General features: G+C 35.8%; 2 protein-coding genes and 1 non-coding gene across 7 annotated transcripts; 2 read left to right on the top strand and 1 right to left on the bottom strand.

The window, feature by feature from the left end:
• Positions 1-1,775: 1,775 nt before the first annotated feature.
• Positions 1,776-8,158, bottom strand: LOC126402724 (CLIP-associating protein 1-B-like). Of its 2 annotated transcripts, none has more exons than XM_050064927.1 (6): positions 7,532-8,158; positions 6,777-7,186; positions 4,289-4,367; positions 2,891-2,994; positions 2,696-2,787; positions 1,776-2,614 (listed from the first exon to the last, which is right to left on the bottom strand). In XM_050064927.1, the coding sequence occupies exons 2-6, from the start codon at positions 6,981-6,983 to the stop codon at positions 2,521-2,523; spliced, it is 576 nt and encodes a 191-aa protein (XP_049920884.1). In that variant the 5' UTR covers positions 6,984-7,186; positions 7,532-8,158; the 3' UTR covers positions 1,776-2,520. The 2 variants fall into 2 exon arrangements, with proteins under 2 accessions (XP_049920884.1, XP_049920885.1); XM_050064928.1 differs by having other exon boundaries at positions 7,593-8,158.
• Positions 4,862-4,990, top strand: LOC126403618 (U4atac minor spliceosomal RNA). The gene has a single exon (XR_007571345.1). It is a non-coding gene; the product is annotated as a U4atac minor spliceosomal RNA (small nuclear RNA).
• A 382-nt stretch (positions 8,159-8,540) lies between the features above and the next one.
• LOC126402717 (high affinity cGMP-specific 3',5'-cyclic phosphodiesterase 9A-like) lies at positions 8,541-19,363 on the top strand. 4 transcript variants are annotated; one of them, XM_050064918.1, is made up of 14 exons: positions 8,541-9,143; positions 10,723-10,911; positions 11,948-11,987; positions 12,075-12,177; positions 13,544-13,686; positions 13,840-13,899; positions 13,993-14,183; positions 14,498-14,709; positions 14,800-14,892; positions 15,917-15,984; positions 16,066-16,168; positions 16,354-16,458; positions 17,675-17,821; positions 18,290-19,363. In XM_050064918.1, the coding sequence occupies exons 1-14, from the start codon at positions 9,053-9,055 to the stop codon at positions 18,341-18,343; spliced, it is 1,599 nt and encodes a 532-aa protein (XP_049920875.1). In that variant the 5' UTR covers positions 8,541-9,052; the 3' UTR covers positions 18,344-19,363. The 4 variants fall into 4 exon arrangements, with proteins under 4 accessions (XP_049920875.1, XP_049920873.1, XP_049920874.1 ...); XM_050064916.1 differs by having other exon boundaries at positions 8,551-9,143; positions 18,322-19,363; XM_050064917.1 differs by having other exon boundaries at positions 8,559-9,143; positions 10,723-10,872; positions 18,322-19,363.
• Positions 19,364-20,044: the final 681 nt, after the last annotated feature.

Here is a 20,044-nt window from a genome sequence, read left to right as displayed (position 1 = left end):
TGTGACGCCTGCTGGGTAATATTATTAGAACAAACACTCATAATCACAACGTAACAGCAGCCGCCGGTGACTTCTGTTCTCCGTCTGTGAGAAAACATCCTTCATACCAGGGAGCGATGCTGATTTCAAATGTTGTTAGAGAGAGAAGCTCTGGTGTCAGTAGATATAAGAATATACGTCTGTGGTGATGTGTGAACTGAACAACATACAAAACATGTTCTCACTTAAATCACCAAACACTGACTCTGGGTCGTGGTCTGTTAAAAGACGTCACCTCACAGTCTGTGAACTTGTGACGGGCAGTTTACACTATTGTAGACATTTAATTGACTAAATTAATTATAAATAAACTGAAAATGTTGAGTTTGAGTACCACCGGTAATGTGTTTGTCTTGGCTACAAATAGCCTCCTTTTAAAACATCTGTTTATTTCTTTTTATTTTATTTTATTTTTTATTTCATTTTACTGTGTTTTATCCAACTCTATTTTGATTTACTCTATTGTATTTTACTTTATTTTGTTGTATTTTATCTTTATTTAGTTTTATTTCTATTTCATTTAGTTTCATTTTAACCTATTGTATTTTATCTTATTTTATTCTGCTGTATTCAACACACCCCGCTGAGACCGGGAGAGACTGGGAGAGACCGGGAGAGACTGGAAGAGACCAGGAGAGACCGGGAGAGACTAGCAGAGACCAGGAGAGACCAGGAGCAGGGTGTCCCCACTGAAACATGCTCTTTGTATGACTGATGGACGATACTGCCTCAACCTAAGACGATCAAAAAGATATATCTCATTTAAAAGGATGAGGCAGACAAGGTCACAGCGACCTTTGACCACCAAAATCTGACCAGTTCATCCTCGAGTCCGAGTAAATGTTCGTGCCAATTTTGAGAAATGCCCTTTAGGTGCTCTTGAGATATCACATTCACAAGAATGAGACAGATGCAATGTCACAGTGACCTTGACCTTTGACCACTGAAATCCAAAAAGTTCATCACTGAGTCCAAATGGACGTTTGTGCCAAACTTGAAAAAAAATTCCTTCAAGCTGTTCTTGAGATATCACATTCAGAATAATGAGAGAGATGGAAGGCCACAGAGACCTCTGACCACCAAAAATTCCATCTTTGAGACCCAGTGGACGTTTGTGCCAAATTTGAAGAAGTATCTTGAGATATCGTGTTTACAAGAATGAGATGAATGCAAGGTTACAGTGACCTTTGACCACCAAAACTTAATCAGGTCATCGTTGAGACCCAATGGACGTTTGTGCCAAATATGAAGAAGTATCTTGAGATATCGTGTTTACAAGGATGGGATGGATGTACGGACATCCCGAAAACATAATGCCTCTGGCCGTGGCTGTCGTCAGCACAGAGGCATAAAGACATTTGCTGTATTCATGATGGAACGTTAAATATTTAAACGGCGTTTGTGCCATGTTTTATCCGTTGTCATACACATCCACAGTCTGTTAAAACCCTGTGACAGTGGTGCAGTGTGAGAGGGTGTCACATGTTGTGTCCGCAGGCTCTCAACAACAACAAACAACACAACATCACAGAGCTCATCACGCTGCAACCTGCAGGTAGAACAGGAGATCTTACCTGACACAGGTGACAGCACCATGTTCCCCGACCTCTGGACTTCATCAAACTTACTGAAGATGACGTTCAGCCTGGACAGAGAGGAGGAGGAGGAGGAGGAGGAGGAGGAGGAGGAGGAGGAGGAGGAGGAGGANAACATCTTGTTTTAGCACATCGTTTGCTTGCTGTACTTTATTTTCATTCAACATCTTGTTTTAGCACATCGTTTGCTTGCTGTACTTTATTTTCATTCAACATCTTGTTTTAGCACATCGTTTGCTTGCTGTACTTTATTTTCATTCAACATCTTGTTTTAGCACATCGTTTGCTTGCTGTACTTTATTTTCATTCAACATCTTGTTTTAGCACATCGTTTGCTTGCTGTACTTTGAGGTAATCTGACAGCATTTTCAAAAATCGTCAAGATCTTTATTAAAGTTTTTTCTGCTCAGTGTAAAATAAATAAATCTGAATCAAGCCAAACGCTGAGCACAGGAACGTGTCATAGTTTTATCTGTCTCCAGCTGGTCTCCACTTTCCTCTCACCAGCAAACCGTCAGACACAAATATCACAGCGGTTCCTGAACTCATCGTCATGGTGATGATGCTTGGTAACGCAGAAGACAAGTGCTTCAGAGTGTGTTTGTCTGCAGGAAGGGAAGCTCATGGGCACTGCTTCCTGTCCTCCAGAGGAAGCTGTAGTTCCGGTGATGATAGACGTGTGCAGCGGGGCGGAGAGTCGAGCGACCCCGTAACGGCTGCAAGGTCACAGGTTTGATCCCTGCTGTGGATTTCTCTCCTAAAATACATCAGGAAAACATCCTGGTTCCTGCTGAGCTGTAGTGTGTGTGTCTGACCAGCAGGGGGCGGTCACAGACCAGGGATCACAGAGACGTCCACATACAGACGACCACAGAAGAGCAGCAGGTTAAACCTGTGGTCGTACCTGACTTGTGGGGTCTCCCAGGAGGTTACAGATGTGAGGGACGATTTTACTGAGCGTCAGACTCTGAGATCCAAACCTGGAGAACCAAACACAAACACCACGTGAACCTTTGTGCCACATATGATCAGATGAAATGTGACGTGATGTGTTCACTCACACGTTGAGAGTTGAGATGAGACAGAGGCACAGTCCTTCTCTGGTCCTGTTGTTCTTGTGTTTGAAGCCTCCCATCATGCGCTCCCACACGTACTGCACAAACAACAGCTCAGGTGTTAGTGCCACACACTGACCACGGCTCTGAGGAGCACTCAGTGCAGTTACCAGTGTGCTGAAGGAGTGAACGTGTGCTGACCTGTGGGTTGGCAGCCTGGTCCATGATCTTCAGCAGCAGAGCCTGGTCCTGGTCCCGGACTTGGTCCTTGGCGTCTCCTAAGCGGTCGATGAGGCTGGGCAGCACTGAGACGCCACACAGAGCAGAGACACAAGGTCACTGACACACGTTTATATCCTGTGTGCTCAGGATGCATACAGCACTCAATAAATCCACACGTCTGTGGGGACACACGTGTCTTTGGAAATTTATTGATTCTCCCTTACTGTTGTTTTACATTTATTTTTTCATATATTTATTTAAGGCATCTTTAATTTCAAATTCCCATGTTTATTTATTGATTTATTTCAGGAGACTTTTATTTCACAAGTTCCACATTTGGTTATTTATTTCACAGGATTTTAATTTATAAAATTTTACAATTATTTATTTATTTCAGGGGACTTTTATAATTCCACATTTGTTTATTTATTTTATTTTTTTAATTTCGGGGGATTTTTATTTCATAATTCCAAATTAATTAATTAATTTATTTATTTCATGAGACTTTTATTTAATCAATTCCATATTTGTTTATTTATTTCAGAGGACTTTTATAATTCCACATTTATTTATGTATTTTATTTTTTTTTAATTTTGGGGGATTTTTATTTCGTAATTCCACATTAATTAATTTATTTATTTATTTCAGGGGATAAATTAAATTTGATAAATTTTACATTTGTTTATTTATTTATTCAAGGGACTTTTGTTTAATAATTCCACATTAATTCATTCATAAATCTAATTCAGGAGACTTTTATTTAATTAATTCCACATTGGTTTATTTATTTTTTCCAGGCGTCTAAGCTTCTTTTACTTCAACATCTCACATTTCTTTATTTATTTTATTTTTTTAATTTCAGGGGATTTTTATTTCTTAATTCCATACTAATTAATTAATTTCAGGAGACTTTTATTTAATCAATTTATTTCAGAGGACTTTTGTTTAATAAATTCCACATCGTTTTTTTTTTTTTTTTTCGGGCGTCTTTTATTTAACAATCCCATAATTGTTTATTTATTTCACAGGATTTTTATAATTCCACATTTATTTATTTATTTATTTATTAATTTCAGGGGATTTTTATTTCATAATACCTTATTAATTAATTAATTTATTTATTTCAGGAGACTTTTCTTTAATCAGTTCCATCAGTATTTATTTATTTATTTATTTCAAGCATCTTTTATTTCCAACTCCCACATTTGTTTATTTTATGTGTGGTTATCTCTTGGCTTCACACCAAAGCAACAGCACCAGAGCAGTCGGGAATCACAATCTCTATTTATTTATTTATTGATTTATTTATTTATGTATTTAAAATCCACTTCACTGCTCTCGTTTCAAATCCCTGTGTTGTGTCTGAAGCAGCTCACCTGTTCCCACCTGCGTCCTGAACCTCTCCTGCAGCCTGCTGACCAGAGCTGACAGGATGTCCATCCCCAGCAGCACCACCTGAGGGACAACAAACAATCTCATTTCATTTATGTATTTATTTATTTCATTTACAAAAAAATCAAAATGTTCCAACATGTCCAAATATAATCCTCTATCTCTGAAATAATGTGTTTAATATCTGTGAATGTGACATATAAATGTTTATTAAAATAAAGACCATCACTAACACACAATAAACTGTCTGTATAATCTTCTTTGGCTCCATAGAAATACTTAAAAATGAAGAAACTCCCCAAAACTACAACCTGACATCAGCACAGGAGCAATGGATTTGAATGTGTGCTGCAAAGCATCATGGGTAATCAGTCCAAGCTGAGAGTTTTCATGTCAGGAAACAGGAAGTGATGAAAACAGACGAGTTTTGTGACCTGAAGCTGAAATATAAAACAGCTGTCTGTGGTTTAATGAGGTGAAACTCTGCAGTCACACACAACCATGACTGAGGGAGCTGTCTGTATGTCACTAACATGTCTCCGTACACATGTGTGCTAACTTTCCTTGTCATGGGGTGGTTTGGGAAGCTCAATGAACGTGTAGTGAGAGCCTCCCTGCTGACACCAGACCAACACATCAGCATCACCTGTACTTCCTGTTCAGGCTATGGTGCAATTTTTGGAACCTCTCCGCACTCGTGAGAGAAAACTACAAATGTGGAAGGAAGGACTACATCAGCTCTGGCGCCATCTGCTGGACGCTGACTGGTGTTACGTGTGTGTGCATGTGAGAGGATTTACATCAACGTTAACGTCACCCTGACACTAACAGCTGACTTTAACCATGAAGCTGTCTGACCTCATCAATAACTGATCGATCAGCACCACTGACAGCCCCACACACACACACACACACACACACACACACACACACACCTGAAGGGTTTCCTGCACACCAGAGCTGGAGCTGCTAAAGTCGGTCACAGCAGGAGAGAGGAGCAAACTGGGCTAATGGTGCTGGTAAATTAAGCTCAGGGCCACCATGTTCGCCTGGGAGCATCGTCCCCATTACACGCCACACGCATCAGCCGGACCGCAGGACGCTGCGTTTCCAGGGCAACACAGGCAGCACTGATATGACTGGTCATGTGTGTGTGTTTGGTCACACAGTCAGCTTCACTCTGCCTCTAAACCTGAAGTCACAGGCACACAGTGACAGTGCTAACTGTTAGCATCGCTAACGCTAACGGTTATTAAAAGGTGTGACGACAGAGTTGTGTGGTTTGTTTGGACTGTTAAACAGCTCTTCATCTTCATCTTCTTCTTCGTCTGTTTTCTTTGTCTTCTTCATCATCTTCTTCTTCCTCTTCATCTTCTTCTGTTTTCTTTGTCTTCTTCATCATCTTCTTCTTCCTCTTCTAAATCTTCTTCTTCCTCTTCTACGTCTCCTTCTTCTTCTTCGTCCTCTCGGTCTTCTTCATCTGTTTTCTTTGTCTTCATCTTCATCTTCCTCTTCATCTTCTTCGTCCTCTTGGTCTTCTTCTTCGTCTGTTCTTCTTCTTCCTCTTCTTCGTCTGTTTGCTTTGTCTTCTTCATCATCTTCGTCTTCTTCTTCGTCTGTTTTCTTTGTCTTCATCGTCTTTTCTTCTTCTTCCTCTTCGTCTTCTTCTTCATCATCTTCTTTTTCTTCCCCTTCATCTTCTTCTTTGTCCTCTCGGTCTTCTTCGTCTGTTTTCTTTGTCTTCTTCTTCTTTATCTTCTTCACTTCGTTCTTCCTTTTTGTCTTCGTCTTCTTCTTCATCTGTTTACTTTGTCTTCATCGTCTTTTCTTCTTCCTATTCGTTTTCTTCTTCATCATCTTCTTCCCCTTCATCTTGTTCTTCGTCTTCTAAGTCTTCTTCGTCTGTTTTCTTTGTCTTCTTATTCATCTTCTTGTCTTCTTCTTCCTCTTCATCTTGTTCCTATTCCTCCTCCTCTTCTTCTTCGTCTGTGTCTATCAGTGCTGCAGATGCTGCACCAGTTGCATCAATGAAACCAGTTTGTCTTTGTGTTATCAGCTCTATTTATCTGCTGGAAGTTTTAATATCAGAATAATAAATAATAATATGAATGTCTCTTTATCGGCCCGATACAGATCCTGATAGGACGACAGCAACACAGGGACATTTAACAGGACTCAGACGAAGCTACAGATGAATGTGTTAGTCCTGCCCATGAATGTGCACACCAAATATTAGGCTGACTGGTCCAGTAGTTTGCCAGATTAGCTGCAGACAGACAGAGCGAGTGCATGATGGCCACCAGGCGTAAAAAGAAGCTGCACATGAGAAGCTACGTCAAAAACATGTGTGTCCGTGACCTCATTCAACTGTTAGGGCTCTGAAACTGCCCCCTGTTGGCAGACGTGGACCCAGACCTCCACCCTGCAGACACCCAGACCCCTCCACCCTCCTCCATGAACCCCCATCCTCACCTTGAAGTTGCTGGAGTTGACCCAGGAGCTGGCCACTGCGTCCACCATCCTGTCCAGCATGCCCTGCTCCTGCTCCATGTCGGGGGTCCTCTCCTCGTCCAGGATCAGCTCCATGACCTCGGGGCCCACCTGGAGCCTCTTGCCCAGGTCCTTGTGCATCACCTGCTCCAGCAGGTACTCCATGCTCATCGTCACCTCCTCCTCCATGAGACTCAGACTGCACACAGACACTGGCCTTCACTCCTCCTCACGGTGTGTGTGCACTCGTCCTGCTGCAGGAGACTCGGCCCCGGTTACACCCCGGCTGTTACCCCGGTTACGACCCGTTCAGAGGCGGCTAACGGTGGTGACTGAGCCGTGATGAGCTCCGTGACGTCCTGCGGTGGAGGGCTGCTCTGGACCTCATTCTCCTGGAGCACAAATGAATCACAAAAAGGCGAAGTTTGCCAAAGTAGCGCACTTTAACGAAGAGTTAACGGTTTTGTCCGTGACGTATAATGAACGCAAACACACCAGCTCCGCGTTAAAGACGTTACCGCGACTTTACAGCGAGCTAACCGGCCGGTAAGCGACTTAAACACGCTTATTCAGGCTGACGGTAAATGTCCAAACAGTTTATGTTAGCTTCTCCTGTTAGCAACGTTAGCTCGCTGCTAGCTAGCTCTAACCTAAATACAGCCGAGCTAGCGTTAGCATAGCGAGCTAAGTGAAGTTAGCGGCCCCGCAGCAGCTCCGTTATCTCCCCCGTCACTCACCTGCCTCTAACGGGGTCGTTAACGCCTTATCGATCCGGTGACCGGTCACAGATTCACTCACCGGATGGACTCAATGGTTCCCAGACAAAAAGTCCGAAGTGGCGACGCTGCCTCCGGCCACTAACTCCCGTTACTTCTCATCGCAGCCCGGCGGTGACGGAGCGTCTCTACGCGGCTTTAAACGAATCAGCGTTTAATCCTCAGGACATTTAAATGTGTAAAACACTCCGCTGGTTGTTTACAAGTCTGTCTCTGTCGATAAAACACCACAAACAGCAGTATTTGTCAAAGTAAATCATAAAATGTCCCTTAGCAGACGCCGTAGAGGCTGCAGTGAAGGGAAGCCGCAGAATGGCGACACCTGCCGGCAGAGCTGCGCAATGACACCCCGTCCTGCAGGAGCTGTTTGTTCGTTTATTTATTTATTTGTTTATTTATTTGTTTATTTATTTATGAAGCTGATAAGATGTGACATAAATTGTTTCTTATTTTACAATTTTTGAATTTGTTTTAATAATTTAATTGATTCATTTATTTTGTGTTATTATTTTGCCGTTGTATTAATTCCCCACTTAATTTATTTTCCTATTTAATTTTCCCTCATATTTATTTTGCCATTTCTTTTTTATTTCTTTTAAATGTATTTTTTTTTATTTACCTTTGTATTTATTCTCCTATTTATTTATGGCAGCTGCCAAAACCAGACATGAATTAAAAAATGACTCAAATAAATTTTTATGTCATTTAATGTACCAAAAATATTGTTATTATTTTAAAAAGTATGCATCAGGTAATGATGCATACTTTTTTGCAAATGTGACCTAAATTGTTTCTTTGTTTACAGTATTTATCTTTGTTTTAATAACTTATTTTATTTCATTATTCATTTATTTTGTATTAATTATTTACCTTTGTACCGATTCTCATATTTATTTACTTTTCTCTTAATTTTTTCTTTTATTTCTTTTGGCATTTTTTATCTTAAATTTAATTTTTATTAGATTTATTAATTTCCATTTTACTTTTTTACCTTTCACTCATTTATTCATATTAGTTAACAATATTGTTAGACACTTATAGTTACTTGTTACTTATTAAAAAAATTAAAACGAAATGCAAAAATAAATAAACGGGCAAAGTAAATAGAGAATTAACACAAATGTAAATTGTGTAAATATTTAGTTAATTAATTAATTAATAACTACATTTATTTTAATATTATGGTGCATCCAGGTTGTAAACAGGTTGTAAACGAGTCAAAACATCAGGGGTTAACAGTAAGTTGCAGTGTCAAAGTCTAAACATGCCAGAGAAGTAAACAGTAAACAGTAAACAGTGAGGGCAGAGTAAACAAAGCGGCCAGGGTCCAGACAGCGCTGAGAGGACACCATGTCCCCGTGAGGATGAGTGGGTGGACCCTCTGTCAGCTGCAGGTGTCCCTTTGACCCTCCACAGACTCAATGTGTTGGTGTCACAGTCAAGAGGTCTCAGTTGGGAGCAGGTCGCCTGGCTCGCTCTCGGATGATGACAACAAAAATCATTCACTTCATGGTCAACGGGAGGCTGGAGCACGCCGAGTTTGGAGACAACTGCTCGGCCGCAGACATCAAAGGTAAGAGGGACAGGGGGACACAGAGACAGAGGGACAGGGGGACACAGAGACAGACGGACAGAGGAGGGACAGAGGGACGGAGGAGGGACAGGGGGACATCACTGACTCTCAGGGGTTTGGTTAAGCTGCTGTATGGAGGACAAAAGCTGCCAAAACCAAAAACAAAAAAATGAATGACTCAAATAAACGAATATGTCAATAAATAGAAAAAAATCAAATTTGTGACATAAATTGTTTCTTTATTTACAGTATTTATCTGTTTATACATTTTAAGTGTTTTATTTTCCCTTTATTTATTTATGTATTTATTTTATTCTTTTTAATTATTTTCATTTTGTTATATTTAATTTTTTGTTAAATTTTGTTTATTTTGTTCATAAATAAAAATGAAACTTAATTAATTACTAAAAGATATGCATCACTTTTTTCCATGTATTTATTTTCATAAAAAAAATTTTTCAAAATTGTATTTATTTTTATTTTATTTATTTTTTATTTTTTATTTAATTATGGTGCAAAGGGCAAAGTAGTGACAAAGAACACATATATCAGAGATGGGAACATTTGGTCAGAAAGAAATGGGGAAATAATACGTAAAAAAATAAATAAATAAATGCAAAGAAAATGAATGAATGCATACGTAAAAGGGAAAATTAAACAGTAAAGTACTGTAAATAAAATACAGCAAATTAGAACACTAAGTATTTATTTTTGTAATGTACAAAAAATATTTTTTTAAAAACATGCATGCATTAAAATGACTTAAACTGTCTGAAATAAGTATAAATAATAAATGTTCAAGAAAAAATACATTGAAAAAAATATTATCAGAAATAAATTAAAAAAATAATAATAATAATAAATTTGAAATATATATAAACAAATAAATGGGAAAATTAAACAGGAGAATATCTAATATAATATATATGTTATAAAAAGAGAAGCAAATTAAAACAGAAAAGCAATTTATGTCTATTATTTTTTTATATTATTTTGACAATTATATATTTTTGATAAATTCACTAACATGTCATTAAATGTACCACAATATTATTACAAATAAAGTTAGGTCTTTTTTAATTGCTAAAATGTGAAATAAATTGATATTTCAGTTGAATTTTCTTTTTAATTTACAGCATTTACCTTTGTATTAATTCCCCTTTTCACTGACATGTCATGCTCCCTTTTATCCCTTTAATTATTGCATTATTTTTTAAATTTATTTAAAATTTATTTATTGATTTATTTCTATATATTTATGACCAAAGGTGAAAAAATAAATAAGATGCCAATTTAAAACAGAGACATCAATTAATTTAGTCTTGAATTCTTTTTATTTTAAATTATTTGTAATATTATTTTTGGTACAGTTCATTTATCGAGTCATTTATTTATTTTGGTTTTGGCAGCTTCCGTCCTCCATAAATACTGAAATGTAATAATGTGTGTTTGTGTGTGTGTGTGTGTGTGTGTGTGTGTGTGTGTGTGTGTGTGTGTGTGTGTTTGTAACTAATAATGAGGAGAGGAAAGACTGGGTAATAATTATAATAATAATTATAATATGTAATTGTTTTGACAGATCTGTTCCGGGCGGCGGCGGAGGCGGGGCCTCACCACATCCTGAAGATGTACAACACAGACGGCAGCGTGCTGAACATCTCCCCGCGCCTGGAGCCCAACAGCCAGGACTCGTACTACCGACTGGAGGTGGTGGCGTCCGATCTGAAGAGTGAGCGGCGCCCTGAGACACCTCACGTCCACCTCAACTGTGAATTCATATATTAGTATTATTTAGATTCTGTAGAGTTAAATGTGTGTTTTTAGACTGTTACAATAAAATAAAATTTATAAACATATTTTCAAATTTAAATTCTTTGAAACCACATTGTTCAGGAAAAATAATATATAAATAAATACATTTAAAAATTTACATAATAAATAAATAAAATCTTAAACTCAAAAATTAAAAAACAAAAATAATAATTAAATAAATTACTCCTTTAATGAATTAATGTGCCAATAATTCAACCAAAAATAACATTAAAAATAAATGAATGCATCAATTAAATTATAAAATGTGACGTTAATTGATGTTCTCTTTTAATCTGCTTTATTTATTTATTTTTTATTTAAATTTGAGGAAATACAAAGGGGAAAATAATATATAATTAAATACATAATTAACCAAATGAAAAAAAAAATTAAAAAATGAATAAATTGATCATTTAAAACTTAATAAAAATTAATTAATTAATTAATTAATTAATATAAAAACAATACAAATATTGAAAAATAATATTAAATTAGATAAAAATGATAAAGAATAGTTAAAAAATAATAATAAAAATACTTTTTTAAATTAATGAAATAAAGAAAAAATAAAGAAATGGGAAAATAAAATGCAAATAAATAAATGAATTAAAACAATGGTAAATACTGTAAATAAATAAGCAAATTAAAACAGCATATCAATTTATGTCACATTTTATCAATTAATTCAGAACTACATTTATTTTTAATATTAATTTGACTCAATAAATAAACTAATATACTATTTAGTGAACCAAAATAATATTAAAAAATAAATGTAGGCATTAATTTCTGTTTTATTTTGCTTCTTTATTTAATTCTCAGCTTGAGGAAATAAATGGGAAAATCTGATTGTGTCAGTTTCTCTCCTCCATAAAATAAGAGCCTCAGTTTCTCTTAAACGTGTCAGATTTCATCAGCATGTGAAAACAGTCTTTGTCGTGTGTGTGTGTGTGTGTGTGTGTGTGTGTGTGTGTGTGTGTGTGTGTGTGCAGGTGTGGGGCTGCCAAAGGAGCTGGACACCATGGAGTACAGGTGAGTGCATCGTGTACAGGTGAGTTACTGAGTTACTGAAGCATCTGTTTGCGGCGACCCACTGTTGTTTCCTGTGTCCGTCGTCAGGCTGCGTCATCTGGAGAACAAGGTCATCGAAGACGTGGGGAAGAGTCCGGATATCATCTGTGACCTGAAGAGCCAAGTGGAGTCGTTCAAGAGGAAGCTGGAGGTTCAGCTGAGCTTCTTTAACGACACCAAGACACAGTCTGCAGAATGAATTAATTAAATATCTTGTACTCATTAACCAGAGGAACACATGACACATTTATGGCTTCACAACTCAATCTGAACATGAAAGGTTTTCTTTTTTATATATTTATTGTGTTTTTTAAAATATCTGTAAAATGTCCATAAAAAGTGTCAGAAAAAAGTAAAATGTCCCAAGAATTCTTCAGAAATGCCTGAAAAAATATTATTAAAATGTCTGAAAAAAAAAAAAAAAATATATATATATATATATATATATATATATATATATATATATATATATATATATATATATATATATATATATATATTGGTAAAGTGTCCAAAAAACTATGAGTAAAAATCTGAAAATTTTTTGGTAAAATCTCTATAATATATATTAGAAAAATATCCGAAAAATATTAGTAGAGTGTCTGAAAAATATCAGTAAAATGTCTTAAAAAAAATAAAAAATATTGGTAAAATATTGATTAAGTGTCTGAAAAATATAAGTTAAATATCTTTAAAAAAATATTAGAAAAATATAAAAAAAATATTAGTAGAATGTCTGAAAAACTATGAGTAAAGATCTGAAAAAATATAAGTAAAAGGTCTGAAAATATTAGAAAAATATCCAAAATATACTAGTTCAGTGTCCGTAAATTATTAGTAAAAATATTTTCTTAGAAATATTAATATAGTGTCTGAAAAATATTTGTAAAATGTCCAAAAAAAGTAAAATATAAAAAATAAATATCAGTAAAATGTCTGAAAAATATTAGAAAATATCCAAAATATACCGATTAAGTGTCCATAAATTAATAGTAAAATATCTTTAAAAAATATTAGAAAAATATCTGAAAAATATTAGTTAATGTCCAAAAACATATTAGGAAAATCTAAAAAGAAATATTGGTAAAATGTACGAAAAAAATCTAAGACAATATCTGAAAAATATCAGTTGAGTATCTAAAAAAAAAAGTTAATAAAATGTCTGAAAAAATATTAGAAAAATACCCAAAAAATACTGGTAAAACATCCGAAAATTATAGGTAATATATCAGAATAAAAAAAATAAATAAATTGTAAAATGTCCAAAATTCTTAGTAGATTATCTGAAAAAAAATTTAGTAAAATGACGAAAAAGTATGTGTAAAATGTCTTTAAAAATATGAGCAAAATATCTATGAAATGTTTGTAAAATGTCCAAAAAATTTGGTAAAATGAAAGAAGAATATTAGTAAAATATCTAACAAATATTTGTAAAACAAAAAAAATTTAAAAATATTTCTAAAATATCTAAAAACCTTGGTAAAATGTCTGAAATGTAAAGTCTCCTGTGGTGTCAGAGTGTGGGCCACCTGAGCTGGATGGGTCTGTTCAAGGAGGACAGCGACCATCAGCTCTCCAAGATCTCCATGAAACCCAAAACGCCTCAGCTGAGTGTGCAGGAGGAGCGCCAACAAGTCCGCAAGAAGTTCCTCAGCATGAGGTGACTCATGCTTTTATTTCTTAATGTTTCTGTAGAGATGAATGTTTTCTGATGCACCTTCAGACTGATATTTATATTTGTTTGTTGCTGTTGTTGAAAGAGCGCAGCTGGAAGAGACTGTGTGAGACTTGTGTCCTCTCTGTGTTGCCGTAGCTCACTGCAGGTGACAGAGGAAGTGAGAGAGAATCTGAAAACCCCCATTTTTGACAACTGGTGAGCACAAGCACACACACACACACACACACAGGAACACACTCTCACACTCACACACACTCCTCTCACACCTGTGTGTGCTGTGGCCATCAGGCAGTGGGAGGAGGCGGAGATGCTGGTGCTCCTCCAGGTGATGTTCACCGACCTGGACTTCCTGACGGCGTTCCACATCGAGCTTGAGGTCCTGCAGAACTTCCTGTTCGAGGTCTACTGCCACTACAACAACATCCCCTTCCACAACTTCAGGCACTGCTTCTGCGTCACTCAGATGGTACGGACAGGAAGTGAGGGTCCATTTCATCGCTCTGACACACCTACAACCAGACCATAATAAAGTCCCATTGTTTTTAATTCATTTGTAGTAATTTTAAATCCCATGAAGAATAATTATGTAAGAGTTTTTAAATGATTTTTCAATTATTTTATTTTATTCCTTTATTTATTTTTTGTTTCTCTCATGACTTTTATTATTCTTATTTTTTGTTGTATTTTATTTCTATATTTATTTTTAATCTCTGTCTTGGTTTTTTATTCTTAATTTTTTTTTAATTATTTCATTTTATTTCTATACTCATTTTTAATTTGTCTTGACGTACAGCTGACCTCCACCTGTCTCTGAAAAGCCAAATAACATCTGTATATTGGTGGAGGTTTACTTCCTGGTGTCACTGGTGTGTGGTTGTGCAGATGTACGGGCTGATCTGGCTGACAGACCTCCGGAGTAAAATAGCGAAAATCGACCTGCTGATCATGTTGACCTCGGCTCTGTGCCACGACCTCGACCACCCCGGCTACAACAACGTCTACCAGGTCGCCTCACCGCCGCTCTGTGTTCGTCTCATCATCAGGAGGTTTGTTTATCGTTAATCTGTGAGTTGTTTTTATTTTTTATTTACACAGATCAACGCTCAGACCGACTTAGCTCTTCGCTACAACGACATTTCACCCCTGGAAAACCACCACTGTGCCGTTGCCTTTAGCATCATGTCCAAGGTACGAAAAACACCACGCATTCAGACCGGATTGTGCAAGTATATTTTTCTGCACTGAAAGTTTATGTTGGTTTACTGACGTGTGTTAAAGGTATAACTCTACACATACGTGCTTTTTTGAGGGTATACAAACAAAGAATCTTCCAAACAAGAATTTTCCATGTATGGAAATGCAATAAATGGGGATCAAGAATGGATCCCTGTGGGACACCACAAGTAACATCTAATAGTTGTTTACCATTCAGAATATAATTTGAGATCATAACCTAACCAAACCACCTAAACTATATGATGTTAGGGAACAAAAAAGTCTGCAAGATGTTCAGCGATTGATTTTTAGTCGTTTGATGACACCCAAATATTTTTATGTTTGTAAACACAAAGGTATTTTAATTTAAGTCATAATAATCTGATTGATTCTGTCGTCTTTCTGCAGACTACCTCAATTTTTCAAAAAATAAAACATAAAAATCTTGTCGATAAGACCTATGAGAGATTTATTTCCAATTAAAAGGCAAGATATAGATTTACTTTAACTTTTGTTACTGGCAGAAAATATCACAATATTACTTTTAAAGAATATATTTTAAAAATGTATTTATTTTTAATTTTTAAATTTTTAAGTATAGAAAAGTAAAAGCAGCACAAATGAGATCCATTTAGGTAAATGAAGAATAAAAAGGGATCAAGACTGGATCCCTGTGGGACACCACAAGTAATATCTAACAACTGTCTCCAATTAGTAATATAATTTAAGATCATAAACACGGAGACGACAGTGATGTTAGAGAGCACAAAGGTTTATAAGGCGTTCAGCTATTGATTTTTATTCTTTTGATGACACCTAGATATTTGTATTTCTTAAATTTAAAAGTATTTTAACTAGTTTTTATCAGTGACAAAAAAAGGTCAACAAAACATTTTATCCTGCAAACATTCAAACACCCAAATACAAAACACAAATTATACTTACCTATTTTAACTGTAGCTGTTTCAAATATTGTAAATTGACTTTTTCTTTGCAGCCAGAATGCAACATCTTGAAAAACCTGACCTGTGAGCAGTACAAACACATCCGAGGAGGAATGATCAGGTAAGACCTCAGCGTAGCTCACATCGTCTACGTTAAAGTGAACTTTTGTTTAGTATTTTAAAAGAGACGCAATTTTTTCAGGTGTATTCTGGCCACCGACATGGCGAGACACAACGAAATTCTCAACAAGTTCAAATCCATGCAGCCGGTGTTTGACTTCACCAACAAGGACCACAAGGAAGTGGTAAAGAAACACAAACTGTGACCTCTCCTCAAGTCTTTTCTTTTCTCTTCTCAGATTAAACAAATAGTTAAACTGAAATAACACAATAAAATCAGACTTATCAGGTCTGTAAAGATAAAACTGCACGGCTTGTAAAGACATTCAGTAACGTAGCTCAAATGAAACTGTCTTACCGGTGTTTCCAGCTGATGAAGATCATGGTGAAGGTGAGCGACATCTCCAACGAGGCGAGGCCAATGGCCGTGGCCGAGCCGTGGCTCGACTGTCTGCTGCAGGAGTTCTTCAACCAGGTTTTTGACCTCAGTTTCATAATCAGTCAGAGACAGCTACACCTAACGCTGCAATCATTGGAGGAAAGATACGGAGGAAGGAAGCTGCCCAAATCAAAAATAAATCAACCAATAAACAAATTTTAGGCATTTATTAACTTGTAAAATGTGACATAAATTTCTGTTTTAATCTCTTTCCCTTTTTTTCCTCCCTCTTTTTATTTGAGGAAACAAAAAGAGGGAAATGCTAAGATAAGTGATACATTAAAAAAAAAAACATAAATCAAAATAATTAAGTAAATAAATAACTCCATTAAAAATGAATATGCCATTAAATGCACTTTATAATATGTAATGAAATACATAATTAAATAAATGCAAAAATTAATAAATTTAAAAATTAATACAAATAACTAAATTAATAACACAAAAAATATAAATACATAAACAAATGTATTAACTATTATGTATAGTAGTATAATAGTTAACTATAACTATTAAAAATTTCAAAGAATAGATACAAAAATAAAAATAAATATATAAATACAATAAAATACATAATAAATAAAAATATAAATAAAAAAAGGGAAATAAAACAGGAAAGCAAATAAACAGAGGAATTAAAACAACGGTAAATAGTGTAAATAAAAAAATCAAAACAGTATCAGTTTATGTCATATTTTATCAATTAATTAATGCCTATATTTACTTCTAATTATATTTTGTAAAAATTAGTGAATTAATATCTTTAAATGTGCCAGAAATCTTAATTAATCAATCAACTGTTAGAAATGTCAAATTACGTCACATGCCTGCACATATTTTCGTATTATTTTTGGTGCATTTAATGGCATATTAATTCATTTATTTAGCCATTTATCTGTATATTTAGTTTTGATTTTGGCAGCTTCTATCATCCACCTCGCTGTAGAATATCATGGAGGTTAATGATTCAGTTGTCGAAGGAACAGAGGAGAGAGGGAAAACTGTTTTTCACAAAAGAAAAAAATGGGGTTATATTAAAATTTTACTTTTCCTCTTTAGTTAACCTCCACCGTTTTCTTCCTTTTTTTTAAATAATCAAATATTAAGATTGTCACATGAGGAGCAGAATTGGACAAATTCAAGTCCTGGTTATTACAAATCTTACAAATATACAATAAACTGCTGGTTGAAATTATTATACTGCGTATTGAAATTAAAATAAACCCCTTTCCTTTGTGATCTTGTTGTGCAGAGCGACACAGAGAAACTTAAAGGGCTTCCAGTGACTCCCTTCATGGACCGAGACAAAGTGTCCAAACCGTCCTCTCAGACCAAGTTCATCCGGTTTGTCCTCCTGCCGCTCTTCAGTGAGCTCACCAAGCTGTTTCCCTGTCTGGAGGTAAAACACCAGCGCTGGTGGAGAGGAGAGATTCTGCCCATCGATCAGATTCTTATTGATTAAAATCACCAAAAAGTAAAAGCAGCATAAATGAGATCAATTAACTTAAATGAAGAACAAAAGAGGATCAAGAACGGATCCTTGTGGGACACCACAAGTAACACCTAACAACTGCCTCCAATTAGTAATATGATTTAAGATCATAAACACCGAGACTACATTAATGTTAGAGAGCACAAAGGTTTATAAGGTTTATAAAGGTCTAGTTTTATCAGTGCCCATCAATCAGATTTTTATTGATTATAATCCCTGAATAAAATCAGTCAATCTCTTCTCAGGAAATTCAGCATTTGACACCAGTTTTTAAAACGTTTTACATTTTAAATTGTCCTAGGCAAAACACAAAACTAACTATGATATTAAATTAAATAATCCCTGAAATAATCTGAACCTGTCTGGTGTCTGAAGCTAAAAGGTTCTGCTGTCGTGTTGTCGTGCAGCGACACATTCTGGAGCCGGTGAGGAAGGCGCTGGAGTATTACTCCGACCTGGAGAGAGCCAGCAAGACGGAGGAGGAGGAGGGGACGGCCAAAGCATGAGGAAGAAGAAGAGGAGGAAGAAGAAGAGGTCTAATAGTCTCAACGTTTTGATCCCCAGGATGCGTTAGCACCACATTATATTCAGTGTGCTAGTTACAGCATGTGAAACATTAGCCTTTGAAATATAACTTATATTCTAAGTTAGGAACACGATTGCACCTTATACGTTTGTTGATATATAAGATGACAATCAAAGATACGTGATGCTTTTGTTTTTTCAATACGTAATTATTGATAATTCATCTTCTGGTAAAAACCTCTTGAATGTCTAGATCTTAAGTTACCAGAGAAAAAAGGTGAGCACACATTAGCAGGAGCTAGACAAACAGCTTGTCTCTGGCCTCATCTAACAATTGCTCAGCTTGTTTCTCTGATAAGTTAAGATCCCGACGTTCAGGAGGTTTTTCTCAGGAGCCGAATTATCCACAGAGGTTTCTTTCTCGCCAAAACAAACACACCAACTGATTTACACCGGTAAAAACACTGAATAAAACAGTTTCACGCTTAAAATCAGTGTTTTTCAGATGTTGTTTGGCACAGCAGGGGCTGGAGCTGAGCTATAGCTAATGTTTGCTCAGCTTGTTTCTCTGATAACTTAAAATCCAGACGTCCGATGACTAAAATTCTTCCTCCAGTTACAACACATAGTTAAAAATGACCAAGATTTTTAAGTTTATTGTAAAAATGTGACTTAAAATTGGATAAAAAGTCAATTTATGCCACGGACAGGCGACGGCGACTATAAGAAAATGAATTTCTCTGAGTTTGAATATTGTTGGAAACGTTTGGGATAATATAAGAACATACCTTTACTGAATATAAACACTGGTTTGTTGTTTTTAGACATTTTAATGCTAAAAAATTACATATTGCATCTTTAATACTGTGTGATGATCAATAAAGTTCTGCTCTCCTGCTTGGTATTAAATCACATTATGTTTGAGATGATGTCACTGTCTTTCTTTTTTAAGCTGCTCACTGAATAATAAAAAATTTTAAAATATTGTGTCACATTAAAAAAGGAAGCAAACCGAACCGTGTTTGTTCACCATCTGAAGTTTATTTTCAATCACTTCATTTACAAATTCAAAAAAACAAAAACAAAGTGCAAATATCTGTTTTCTGTACGAGTAATGCATCGTCCGATAAATAGAGTTAAAAATAAAAAATAGGCAGGGCTCAACGTTAGTGTGTTCCAGACAAAATTAAATTAAAAAATGATCACAATAAATCAATATATATACAACACAGTTATTTTTTCAATACATTCTCTTGGCATTTAAAAACAAAAAGTTGATAATTAGCTTCAACAACACGGAGTGAGTTTTCAAAAACTAACTTCCTTCAAAGTTTCCAGTTTTTACGAACCATTAGCAGCTGGGAGCGCCGACCCACCGAGCTTATTTTACACTACAACAAATATCACGACACAGGAAATGACCGAACGGATAGCAACACTGACCGTGCAGTCGAGGAGCGGGACGCAAAAACAAACAAACAAACAAACAAACAAAAATCCAGATTCTTTTTGTGCAAATTTGATAAATGACCTGCGTGGAATATTAGCAACATTTACAACTGTTTTATTTATTTTTCCTTCATTTCGGATCCTTCTGCAGCCGAT

Source organism: Epinephelus moara, chromosome 16, assembly GCF_006386435.1.
Source record: "Epinephelus moara isolate mb chromosome 16, YSFRI_EMoa_1.0, whole genome shotgun sequence".
NCBI lineage: Eukaryota > Metazoa > Chordata > Actinopteri > Perciformes > Serranidae > Epinephelus > Epinephelus moara.
This window is presented reverse-complemented; position numbering and strand designations above follow the sequence as displayed.

Excerpts from the sequence above, each read along its gene's own strand:
- LOC126402717 (XM_050064916.1), top strand. The coding sequence starts at position 9,053 with ATGATGACAACAAAAATCATTCACTTCATGGTCAACGGGAGGCTGGAG. Across the intron at positions 14,893-15,916 it reads CCTTTAGCATCATGTCCAAG|CCAGAATGCAACATCTTGAA; the intron begins GTACGAAAAACA and ends TTTTCTTTGCAG. Across the intron at positions 16,169-16,353 it reads ACAAGGACCACAAGGAAGTG|CTGATGAAGATCATGGTGAA; the intron begins GTAAAGAAACAC and ends CGGTGTTTCCAG.
- LOC126402724 (XM_050064927.1), bottom strand. The coding sequence starts at position 6,983 with ATGGAGGAGGAGGTGACGATGAGCATGGAGTACCTGCTGGAGCAGGTG. Across the intron at positions 4,368-6,776 it reads TCAACTCCAGCAACTTCAAG|GTGGTGCTGCTGGGGATGGA; the intron begins GTGAGGATGGGG and ends GTTGTCCCTCAG. Across the intron at positions 2,615-2,695 it reads CTCATCTCAACTCTCAACGT|GTTTGGATCTCAGAGTCTGA; the intron begins GTGAGTGAACAC and ends TTGGTTCTCCAG.